Raw genomic sequence first — 12499 nt, forward strand, 5'->3', positions numbered from 1 at the left:
CAGTGCTTCACATCCAAGCTGCAAACACTGGAATTGCATGAACATGTTATATCAAGTTACAGTGCTGCTGAATATTGACTCAGAGCACCCCCAGCTATGGTCAAGGGCAGAATCCAGTCAACCACTTATCAAGCTAATCAGAAAGGATGAGCTCACAAATACGCAGGGATCTAAGACAAGAACATGACTTTTGCAACTGCAGTTTCTGCTGTTCATAACTTGTTGCTCATCGTATCACACTCCCACCTTTACTCAATATTATACAGTTGATTAAACTTCATATTCCTAACTCATAGGTCTTTTTCATCGCTGAAACACGTAAAGACCTAGGATATCATGCAGCAAAAAATGCAAAACTGGGTAACACCTTGACACACTGCATATTCAAAGGTTGTAAGAAAGAGTCTGTAAGAAGAAAGACAGTAGTTGTAGTTAAATACTTAGTGAGCCTTTCAAAACAGCTTAAGAGTACTTGTCCAGCATGACTCACTTCAATCAACTCAACATCTTGGAACTGTATTAAAGCACAGGAAGTAACAAACTAATAAGCAAACATAATATATGTATTTCAAGGGCTTTAACTAAAAACTACATTAAATCACTGCTCTCAGGATTGGGGCATCTTCCTAATAAATGCCATATTCAGAATCATTGAATGTTTTGGGTTGGAAGTGACCTTAAAGATAATTTAGTTTGAACCCCTCTACCACATGCAGGAACACCTTCCACTAGATCAGATTGCTCAAAGCCCTGTCCAACCTGGCCTTGAACACTGCCAAGGATGGGGCAGCCACAACTCTGGTCAACCTGTTTGTGTCTTACCACTCTCACAGTAAGAATTTCTTCCTAATGTCTAATCTATATTGACTCCCTTTCAGCTTAAAGCCATTCACCCCTGTCCTATCACTACATGTTAGAAGTGCTTCTCCAGGTTTCTTTAGGCCCCTCTCAGGCACTGGAAGCTGCTCTAAAGGTCTCCCCAGAATCTTATCTTCTCCAGGCTGAAAAACCCCAACTTTCTCAGTCTGTCCTCATAGAAGAGGAGCTTCAGCCCTCTGACCATCTTCATGGCCCTCTTCTGGATGCTCTCCACCAAGATCCACATCCCTTTCATGCTGGGGGCCCCAGAGCTAGGTGCAGTACTGCAGGTGGGGTCTCACAAGAGGAGAGTAGAGGGGGAGAATAATTTCCCTTGACCTGCTTGACCAGAGTCAAGTAGAACTTAGTAGCAAGATGTAATGAAAATAGAATAATACCAGTCACCTCATCTTAATGCAACGGAGCTTATGTTTTTCAAAAATAGGGATGATTCACAGACTTCCATGATAGGTGTGACAATATCAGTCCATGCATTACTTGCATTATTGAACTGGTCAATCATAGTAGCTCCAGTGTACCATGTAAATATGTATTTAGGGTCTTTAAAAGAGTTTGACTCATTCAGTTGTAGCAATTAATGTAAATCCCCCTTAGCCCATGGATCATTAACCTAAAAGGACATAAGAGGTCTATCCAAGACTAAGGTCTATCATGTCCATTTGTTGCTGTGCTTAGACAGTCTCCAGTTGTGTTATCTTATACACCTGGAGTTCCTGCAGACAGAAATGTTCATTCTAGAGTAAGTATAATGTCAGGGTGTACTAAAGTTTCTTTTGTTTTATGGTTTTCTGGGTTGGTTTTCTTTGTTGTTGCTTGGGTTTGTTGTTTTTCTTTGTTTGTATTCTGTAAGACTCATACAGACATGGATGAATTAGTTTCTAAATTTATGCTCTGAAATCTTCAAGAGCAAAATTCCACTTATATTTAGATGGTAAGTTCAGAAAGGTTTCAAGACAGATTGTAACAATAATCTATTGGTTGTGAAAAGATATAATAAAATAATATAATATTCTAATTATAATATATATAATATATAATACAATAAAAACAATAATATATTGGTTTAAAAGAAGCATTAACCATTATGTTTTCCTGCATACAGTAGAATAAACTTGGTTTTGTGCATACTTTAATTTCTAAATCAGCAGTGTTGCTCAGTCTTCAAAGATTGCAGTTATTATATGGCATGCATGTAAGAAAGAAACACTAAAGAAAAATAAACTGACTGAAAAACCATCCAAACAAAAAGGTCATTGGTAATCGGTCACACGTTTTAGTTGAAGGAGGGCTTAGCCACTTTCATGTATGAGCTAAAGTGGAAAGATCAAAACTGAAATACTCCTATGCTTGAAATTACGTTGTTGAAAGTCAACCTCTGGGAAACAGATTTGGTTTTATTTGCAGTGAATTTAACGAATAATCCCCTTCACCCTGGCAGAGAGTTCACAAGCCACCTTAAAAGAAGAATAAACAGCAAGAGGAGCCCTAAGCAGTGTTCTCCTGGTACTTTTTCATCACGCCTATATGGATGAACGAAGGTTCTGCCTTGAAGTCTACTAAAAGAGCAAGAAAACTGTTGGTAAGCACAGCTTTTTCCTCTACCTAAAATTAGTGAAAATGAACATCCCAGTGAGACATGTTAAACAATAGTCTGACAACAGAGTTCCTTTTTCCTCTAATAATAAGACTGGAGGAAGTCTTTCATCTCTAGAGAACACATCTCATCTCTGAGAACTTTTTAGATGTAACCACACAACTGGTAACAAGCATCTTTGTGGCCCACAAGATATAATCACCACTGCTATGAGGCCTTCTACTAATTATGCAAGGTCCCAGCTCTGGCTAGTTCTAAAGCTCACTGTTTCAGTTTGTTACATGAACCAGAGGTTGGTACAAGATGTCCTATGAAACACAGTTTAAACACAGGATAACTGCAAAAACCTTGAAAACATGGAAGAGACTAAAAACAAACGATCCAGTAATTCTAATAGAACAGACTACAAATTTACAAAAAGGCAAGAATATGGAACTGGGAAATGGGGGAGCAGAAGAAAGAATGTGCTCAATTCAGTTCTGCTTCCCTTACTGAAGAGTTCCTGAATCTGATCACCCCAGCATAAGACAATCAAGGATCACAGTTACCAGTGGTCCGACTTCATGTATCTCCACATATCTCCAACTTCATGGCATTATATACTTCTAGGAAACTAAAGAAACAGTTGTTAAGAACTGCTTTGCATATGTAGCAGCAGCAGGTATTTAAAATGAGTGCATCTGCTCATTGCGCATTCATTTATAGTGAGAGCATTGTTTGTAAGAAAATAAAGAAATCAATCTAGTAAAGCTCTGGTTTAAAATTTACAACTGACCCAATTTAATAGTTTCTAATTCCCGCATATACAGATACACACACACACACTTTCAGTTGGAACAGTTTCCAAATACAGATAAATTTCTGGCCACGTGTTTGAAAAAGAAAACCAAGGGAGCAACAGGCAACTCTCCCCAGCCAGAAGAAAGATCTTTACTGACAGAAGCAGAAGAATTTAAGTTAACAAAGATTGAAACCATGGCACTTCTAAAGGCCATGATTTCTTACAACAGCACCTTTTCCTCTGCATGCCAGACTCTCCTTGTTCAAACCCTAAGGAACCTTTCATGAAGTTATGCAATAGTACTTGAGTTGACAGGTTAAGCAGATCTAATAGGTAACTGATGTCTCTGTCAGGACCAGGATTAAAGACGAATGCAGAAGAGAACCAGCTTGAGTAAAATCTTCATCACTAGAGGATAAAGGACAAATAGCTAGTTCTAGAGTCAGAGAAAAGAATACAATTGCATGATAAAACCTGTACCTACTTACTTCAGTAGGTGCTTGGATAGGATTCACCTGTGTAAAAATCAAGCAAAACAAAAAAAAAGCCCATCTAGAGGAGGCTGAAGGAACAGCGATAGAAAGCAAACCCAGAAGTCAAAACAAAAAAAGTTAATAAAATTGGACACTGAACAGCTTTCTATAGTACATTCTTCAAACACTTTTAAGAAGAAATAAAAGGACATTATCAATTTCATTATGTTCAGTTTATAGGATTTAAACACACAATGGCATTAAATATTATTTTATCACCTCTATGGGAACATAGTTCACCTGAAATTCTTAGTCAAGCATATAGTAAACATGCTTATTAATGCACAAAAAAACCCAACATACAACAAAACAACCAACAAAAACCCCACATATATAACCTAAAGTAAAAATTATAAATGCAATTTGTCATTTTACTCCTGCAAGTGTCTGCTGTTTTCCATCTGTTGAACAAAGACAGCCACTGAAGCTTTTCTGAAGGAGCCATTTCCTATTTAGGGTCTCACCTCCATACTAAAAATAATTATTTACAGGCATATTGGCAGTTATAGAAATATTTTTAAAACACAGGACTGTATAGATTTTGATGCAGCAATTTCTACACAAGATTTCAAATTAAGGACATCACAGAAGCTTGTAAACACCATTTAGAGATTCAAATGCTGACTTGATAAAGGACCTGTAAAGGAAAAACCGTATTCACATCCAAGAAATAAAAATAATTAAAAAAAAAAACCAAAAAACACATACCCCAACAATCCTTCTCATAGCATCCAGCTTTGCAGAATCTTTACTGCTTTCCAACATTTGTTTTAGGTCTTCATTTCTATGGTAGAAACACAGTTAAGCATCAATTAGACAAAGTAAAAACTAAAACCAGAATACCATTTCTGTATTCTTGCATGAATTCATCGACTGAAGGTGAAACACTGCTCCTTCTTGCTCACTTTTATGTTGTATTTGTTAACATGCTGGCCTAGTTTAATGAAGCATTTAGTAAAATAATCATAGAATCATAGAATAGTTAGGGTTGTACAGGACCTTAAGATCATCAGCTTCCAGCCCCCCTGCCATGGACAGGGACACTTCTCACTAAACCATCCAACACAAGGCTTCATCCAACCTGGCCTTGAACACCACCAGGGATGGAGCACTCACAACTTCCCTGGGCAACCCATACCAGTGCCTCACCACCCTAACAGGAAAGAATTTCCTCCTTATATCCAATCTAAACTTCCCCTGTTTAAGTTTCAACCCGTGACCCCTTGTCCTACCACTCCGATCCATAATGAAGAATCCCTCCCTAGCATCCTTATAGGCCCCCTTCAGATACTGGAAGGCTGCTATGAGGTCTCCACGCAGCCTTCTCTTCTCCAGGCTGAACAGCCCCAATTTCCACAGCCTGTCTTCATACGGGAGGTGCTCCAGTCCCCTGATCATCCTCATCGCCCTCCTCTGGACTTGTTCCAACAGTTCCATGTCCTTCTTCTGTTGAGGAAACCAGAACTGCACACAATGCTCCAAGTGAAGTCTCACAAGAGCAGAGTAGAGGGGCAGGATCACCTCCTTCGACCTGCTGGGTCACGCTCCTTTGGATGCGGCCCAGGATACGGTTGGCTTTCTGGGCTGCGAGCGCACACTGCAGCCGGCTCATGTTCATTTGCTCATCGACCAACACCCCCAAGTCTTTGTCTGCAGGGCCGCTCTGAATGTTTTATTTGCCCAACCTGTAGCTGTGCTTGGGATTGCTCCAACCCAGGTGCAGGACCTTGATACATTTTATGTATCAGATTCCAACAACAGTGGAAGCCCATACAATTTTTATCAGCTGTTACCTGAACCCTGGCTGGAAGGTTGAAGTGTCAGCGCAAGAGAACAGCTTAGTCTGAACCAGGGAGTCATTTGCCCCTGCCTTTTGCTCCAGGGAGGGCCAAATGTAATAGGCAGAGATTGACATGTTTGTGTTAAAATATAGTATCAGCTTACAAAAAAATCACTTAAAAGACCAATAGCAGACTTCAGTGCTGTCTAAATTTCTATGGGAACAAGCATATAACCTTACGTTTTCATCTTCCTTTTTTGGACTGTAAATTGCTATGCCCTGTTTCCACAATTGACAGCCTCAGATCTGTAACATACCTATTCTACATGCTGTAAGACTACACCCATATAGCGTCAAGGCACTTTTTACAGCTGAAGTAAAATTCTCATGTGAAAATCTTGAGTCAGTAAGAGTGTTTTCTTGCAGATACAGCATTTTGTTAGCCATTACTAAAAAGAAACCTCACCCTGCCTGTCTTTTTAGAAACCAACCACAGTCTAACTACATTTATAGACTTTGAAAGTTTATACAACAGATTCTTTGAAGAAATAGCCTTTTGTAATGCCCAGACTGCTGAAATACTGAAGAACACAAAGCAAACAATGACTCAGGAAGAGACACCAATATTCCAAAGAACTCTGAAAACTTTCCAAGTTTACAAACTCTGTGAACTTTCACACAGTGAAGGGCAACACAGAAATCCAGTGTGATGGGCTGACCTTGTTTGGACACAAGGAGCCCACCAAGCCACTCTGTCACTCTCCTCCTCAGTGTAGGCAGACAGGGGCAATGTTGCATGGTCTTGGTGCTGTGCAAACACTTAGCAGCAGTAGCCAAAACACTGGTATGTCATTAACACCTTTCTATACAATATACAACGCACAGCACTATGAGAGCTGCTATGGGGAAAATTAAAGCCTCCTCAGCAAGACCAAGTATGTTCAGACAGGATTTCAAAACTGAATGTGAAACCTGGATATATTCTGACATATGACAGCCCTCAGATTTCAGATGGGGAAGAAAAAGAGGTTTAAGGCAAAGCCAGAATTAGCTACAATGAGACAAAATGTTGCCGACCATTCCTGCATAAACCTTTAAATAGCATTTTCCTACTTGAAAGGGAAAGAGTCCCTCTATTTAATAGAGATACCTTTTGTATCTTCAGACTCAATATTGCGTCTGTTTCTGTGCCCCTCCATAAGAAATCTACATTGCCCACACACTTCACTATACATCCATAAAATTAAGAACCACAACCAGATGATGGGGGCTGGTGAGGAAGACAACAAAAAAAAAATAAACCCCCATTTTTTTCCTAACAAGTCAGAAGAAAACCATGCAAAATTCAGGATGCAGATAACTGCATCAAACCTCCAACTGGAATCTAACTGCTTCTTCAAAAATGCTTCTTCAATGAAATAACCAATTCAATATAGATGGCTTGTTGCAAATACTAGCTTCACTTGACATCTCCAAATACTTCAGTATTATTTTTAAAAGAAAAAAATTGGAAGCGTTTGACTTAATTTTTGGCAGTTCTCTTTATTCCCATTGTTCCTGGACACACAGATAGGTTACTTTGCTGACCGTTTCTGTCCATCTGTTCCTCAAAAGATACCAAAGTCTTAGTTCTTTCACATCAGCTTGAAGCAGTTTGGCTGAGACTTTGCTCCAGTTGTGTATAGAAATTTCAGATACTTCTAATGCCTTCTGCTTAAGTCTCAATCCTTATGTTTCTATCCTAAATTGTGAAAGAACCTATACAACACAGTTATCAGTTAGCAGAAGACTGGACTTGATTTAGACAGTTGCTTCCAGTCCTATGCTCTTGCTTCCAATTTCCTACTGCTATTTCACATATTTATACACAACTTGAGAGAAAGACATCAGTAAAAGCTAAAGCACAGGACATTATTATTAAATCGTGATCACATAATTCTCATATCATTGGTAAGAGGATGCTTCAGCTCATTGGCAGAACCAACAAACCAACTACTTTTCAAAAAAATCAGTATCTGGCTAAAGAATCAACAAGTGTTGCATGAATAAGACACTGCAGCCACTGCTTAAGATATGGAATATCTTATATGGGAATATATTTACCAAAGGAAAAAATTAACAAGAGTTAAAATGAAAAAATAAGAATGTGTCAACAAAATTTTCACATTAGAAAGTATAAATTGTGGAAATAATGATTTGATTGAGGATCAAGTAGCCAAAGTGGAGGAAGTTACACAGCACAAGATTCAAGATGCTGAAGACTACTTCAAAGAAGTTGAGAAACGAAAGCAGGCAGTAATTCCAGAATGAGTGCAAGTGTAACAAACACAAGCGAAAAAGGCAAAAGGCGAATTTAAGACGTGAACACAGAAAAAAAGTATTTAGTTATGAACTCCTACCTGCTTGTAGAATGCAATCCATCATACATTTCAAATTAAAGCATTCTGAAATGTCAACAGGGGAAATATAAACTAGAGAGGTTAAGACACAAACACCTGCTTACAGACAGCTTTGCCTTCCTAAGACAAAAGGGGGAGGCGGGGGAGAAATACAGAAAAAACATTCAAGTTCACCTAGCAATTAATTTCCAAATGTATACATCAAGAACTGATGTATTTTTCTTTTTAATCTTCTCAAGCCAACTATAATCCAGGATTAGCAAGCAGCAATACTTAAGAGTTACTTGGCAGCGATACTTACAGAGTAAAATATTGCTCCATATGCTCATACGGATCAGCAGCAGCAAGCCTTTGTTCTTCTACACTTAGATATGGTTTCAGTGTAACCTCGAAATTTCGCCCTTTAAGAGCAGACTTAATTGTGCAAGACACCTCCGTTATTTTACCCAGCATTGTAGAATTCCGTTCCATTCTTTTAAGCACAGTATTTTAAAAAAGGAGGAAAAAGAACAAAAAAAGAAAAAGGAAAAAAAAGAAAAAAAAAGGTGACTGCACTCAAAGCTTGCCTGCTGAGACTGAGGCCTGCTCAAAGAAAGAAAAACTTAAGTAACAGGATACCCACTCCCTTGCTGTGTTAACTTCTAGAAACAAATATCCTACACAGATTTCAAAGGTCATTTCCCTCCAAAAGCATTCTTATCAGCAGCCTCAATGAACAATGGGGAAAGAAAATGCATTTCAGTCTTTTATAATATAGTTGATTGTACAGTAAGAAAAATAATTTCACCTTCTGACCATTAAGGAGAATTAAGAGTTTGAATCCTTTAGTAAAATCCCGCAAAACAGAAAACATAAATGCAAGCCTCACACTGCTGTTCATGTTTTTATACTCATTAGTTATTCTGAAGGGGAAGTTCTTTAGTACACAATGTAAGACAAATAATTTCTTTATAACATATTACTACTTACCAGGAGCTCAAAAAAGCACAAGCAGCCACCCAGCTGCTTCAATACCTTTGCCTTCCCCTGTGAAAACTTTGAGAGTAATTCTAGCCTTACACTGTTAGGTACATATTACAGCTTGTGAAGTGGGCTGATGCCAACCTTATGAAGTTTAACCATGCCAAGTGCAAGGTCCTACACCTGCGTCGGAGCAATCACAAGCACAGCTACAGGTTGGGCAGAGAAGAGATTCAGAGCAGCCCTGCAAAGACTTGTGGGTGTTGGTCGATGAGAAAATGAACATGAGCCGGCTGCAGTGTGCGCTCACAGCCCAGAAAGCCAACCGTATCCTGGGCTGCATCAAAAGGAGCGTGACCAGCAGGTCGAAGGAGGTGATCCTACCCCTCTACTCTGCTCTTGTGAGACCTCACCTGGAGTATTGTGTGCAGTTCTGGTGTCCTCAACATCAAAAGGACATGGAACTGCTGGAACAAGTCCAGAGGAGGGCCACGAGGATGATCAGGGGACTGGAGCACCTCCCGTGTGAAGACGGGCTGAGAAAGTTGGGGCTGTTCAGCTTGGAGAAGAGAAGGCTGCATGGAGATCTCATAGCAGCCTTCCAGTATCTGAAAGGGGGCCCATAAGGATGCTGGGGAGGGACTCTTCATTATGGATTGGAGTGGTAGGACAAGGGGTCACGGGTTATAACTTAAACAGGGGAAGTTTAGGTTACACATAAGGAGGAAGTTCCTTACTGTGAGGGCGGTGAGGCACTGGTATGGGTTGCCCAGGGAAGTTGTGAATGCTCCATCCCTGGCGGTGTCCAAGGCCGGGTTGGATGAACCCTTGGGTGACATGGTTTAGTGTGTGGTGTCCCTGCCCATGGCAAGGGGGTTGGAAGCAGATGATCTTAAGGTCCTTTCCAACCCTAACTATTCTATGATTCTATGATGAAAATATAAGCTTTGTTACTTCAGCAGCAAAACCAGTTTTAAGGAAGCCTAATCTGACAGTTTACAAATAATATCAAGTCAAAGGTCCCAAAACCAGTAGGTTAAAAAACCCCAACAAAACAACAGAAAAACCCAAGAACAAACAAAATAAAACCACTACTATTTATAAGAGTAAACGTACTGTCTCCAAGCCCATTTTTCCTAACAGTAAGAAGAGATGAAGTGACTTTCTGAGTGGAAAAAGAAAAAGCAAAAACACTCTACCTGTTTGCCCACTGCCATATCCAAGAATGCAATGAGATTTCCCCGAGTTCCTAAGATGCAGTCTAGTGTCTTAAACTCTAAATAATATGGCCTAACTATTAAAAAGTTTCCAGTTGAAAGCACTGGACTATAGCTACAAATATTATACCTGTATACAACAAGAACAGCCTATGAAATACAGTATTATTTGCATGGCATGTACCAAAAAAAAGGCAGTAAGCCAAATATTCATAAAGGCAGCTGAGTACTGATTCCTTAATGTACTAATATTTACCACAGAGGTTAGTATGCCTCAGTATAATAATCTGATAGCTAAGGAAATGTAAATTAGAAATGCAAATTTATCACCTAACCTTCTCTAATAACAAATACCACACATAACAAACCCACAATGACACACGATGGACATCACAAAACACATCCAGAATAACACATTCTCTTTAAATCACTGGTCAAATGTTTAGTAGAGAAAGACAATTTCTCACTTTTTTCCTATGCTTTCATAATTTATGATGGTAGCTTTTAATATCGATACTACTTTTTCTACCTCAAAGCACTGCTTTCTTCACATGCCTCTGCACCTTTTCGGGATATGATAGGGGTATGGATATCACAGGACCTATGACAGGCCTACCCAGTAAAACTGATCTTACAGATGTTGCTGTAAGAAAGTAAACAAAACACACTGAAATTTTTCTAGTTCTCATTCCATTTCATCCTCCTTTTACTCCCCTGCCACCAAAAAGAAAAAAAATGTTCAAGAAATCCTACCCCAATGCCCCAAAATAAGAGAAAGGAGAGGAAGAAAAAAAAAAATATATATATAAAAGGCATGAAAACCCCAGGAGTTTGACAGTCAAGAGAACATAACGCCAAACTGTTTCAACAGCCTTAAGTCTTATGCCAGAAAGGAGTCTGACCATTATTCTCCAAGCTGATTACAGCAAACAGCAAATACAGAACAACTCTGAATACGCCGTGCTCTTCTTAGCACACATCCGGTCACTAAAACTGGCAACTTGCTCAGATAAAGCACTAGGATTTCAGATTCTGCTCAGCAACATCACACACTTTTACCAGAAAAAAAGAGGGAATGCGTAAATGTATGTAATTGAGGTTTAAACCAGCTATGTCAGTGTCAAATCCAGGCCTCTCCCTGTTACTTTCTCATAGGAACTACCCCAAATCTTTAATCGTACTAAACTACTAACCCATAATCTGTGGCATATTATTTTCCACTGCATCTATATACACTGAACTATTGTTAAGAGCCTCCCTGATAAGATAAACATTTATTCCGTATTCTTTTTAGCAATGGCATAAAATGAAACCCATGAATCATCAGCATTTGTGATACTTATACCCAGCTACTGACAGAAGTCACCTGCTAATCATAAGCCTTTCTTTGTAAAAAGCAGAAGTTTCCAAAGTATTGAAACTGCAACTGAAGCCCAGCTGGCAATGCAACAATAATTCTTTAGCTACAAAATCTTTACTCCTGCAAGTTGATCAGACTGCTGTTCTGTGAAATGAGAATTTATCACTCCCCACCTCATCTGTATGCCCGTGAGCCTGGGAACAGTTTTAATCACCTCTAAGAAAGGGCAAGGAATTTTAAACAAATAAACTCATGATGAGACCAAGGCTCTTCATATACAAGGGCACCAGTGTGTTACTGAAAGGTAAGATATAGGAAACGGCAAACAAATCCACTACAAGAGAGGAAGCAGCTTCACCAGTTCTGATACTAGGGAACCACCTGTTATAAAAAAGAACAAAAGTTACAAAAAGTCCTATTCGATAGAATTTTAATAATGTGTTTCTTGTTTTAAGGTCTCCATCCACTTCATACTTTCTGTTACAAGTTAACAACTCTCACTGTTCTTGTGTTCAAGGTCTTTCCGGAACTTCAGTCTGGATGACATACTTCTAACCACACATACTAAGATTTACTTTTTTTCTGCCTGCAACACAGCAAAGTGTTCCAAGATGAAGTTCAAAACACTGTGAACACTACCAGGTTTGAAGCAGCAAATCCACACTGACAGACCAGTTTAACCTTTGGTCTTGATACCTGAGTAGCAATGAGGTACTATTGAAGGTCCTGTGTGCCCCCACAAAATGGGAGGGAGAGAGAAGAAACTATGGCATTGCGAAATCCCTAAAATAAACTGGCTTATTCTAGCTCAGGCTGTTGTGTAAACTCTAAACAATTTTGAACTTCACACTCTTTAGAGGAACTTTAAACTGATTTCAGAGCCAAGTAACATGGTAGCCAGAAGAGCAGTGAATGCATGCTACAATTTGAGTTTATTTTGCTGTTGATTTGGGGTCTTCCTATAGCAGGAAATTAAGAAATCTGTTTCACCAAGTT

General features: G+C 39.1%; 1 protein-coding gene across 2 annotated transcripts in view; it reads right to left on the reverse strand.

Annotated features, from left to right (window-relative positions):
• The window catches only part of AP3B1 (adaptor related protein complex 3 subunit beta 1), a 164634-nt gene that overhangs the window by 141311 nt on the left and 10824 nt on the right, over positions 1-12499 (reverse strand). For both annotated transcript variants that reach the window (XM_065661062.1, XM_065661061.1), the window contains exon 2: positions 4496-4571. In XM_065661062.1, coding sequence (XP_065517134.1) covers positions 4496-4552 — 57 coding nt within the window. In that variant the 5' untranslated portion in view covers positions 4553-4571. The remainder of the gene's footprint in view (positions 1-4495; positions 4572-12499) is intronic.

This window comes from Lathamus discolor, chromosome Z (genome assembly GCF_037157495.1).
Source record: "Lathamus discolor isolate bLatDis1 chromosome Z, bLatDis1.hap1, whole genome shotgun sequence".
NCBI lineage: Eukaryota > Metazoa > Chordata > Aves > Psittaciformes > Psittacidae > Lathamus > Lathamus discolor.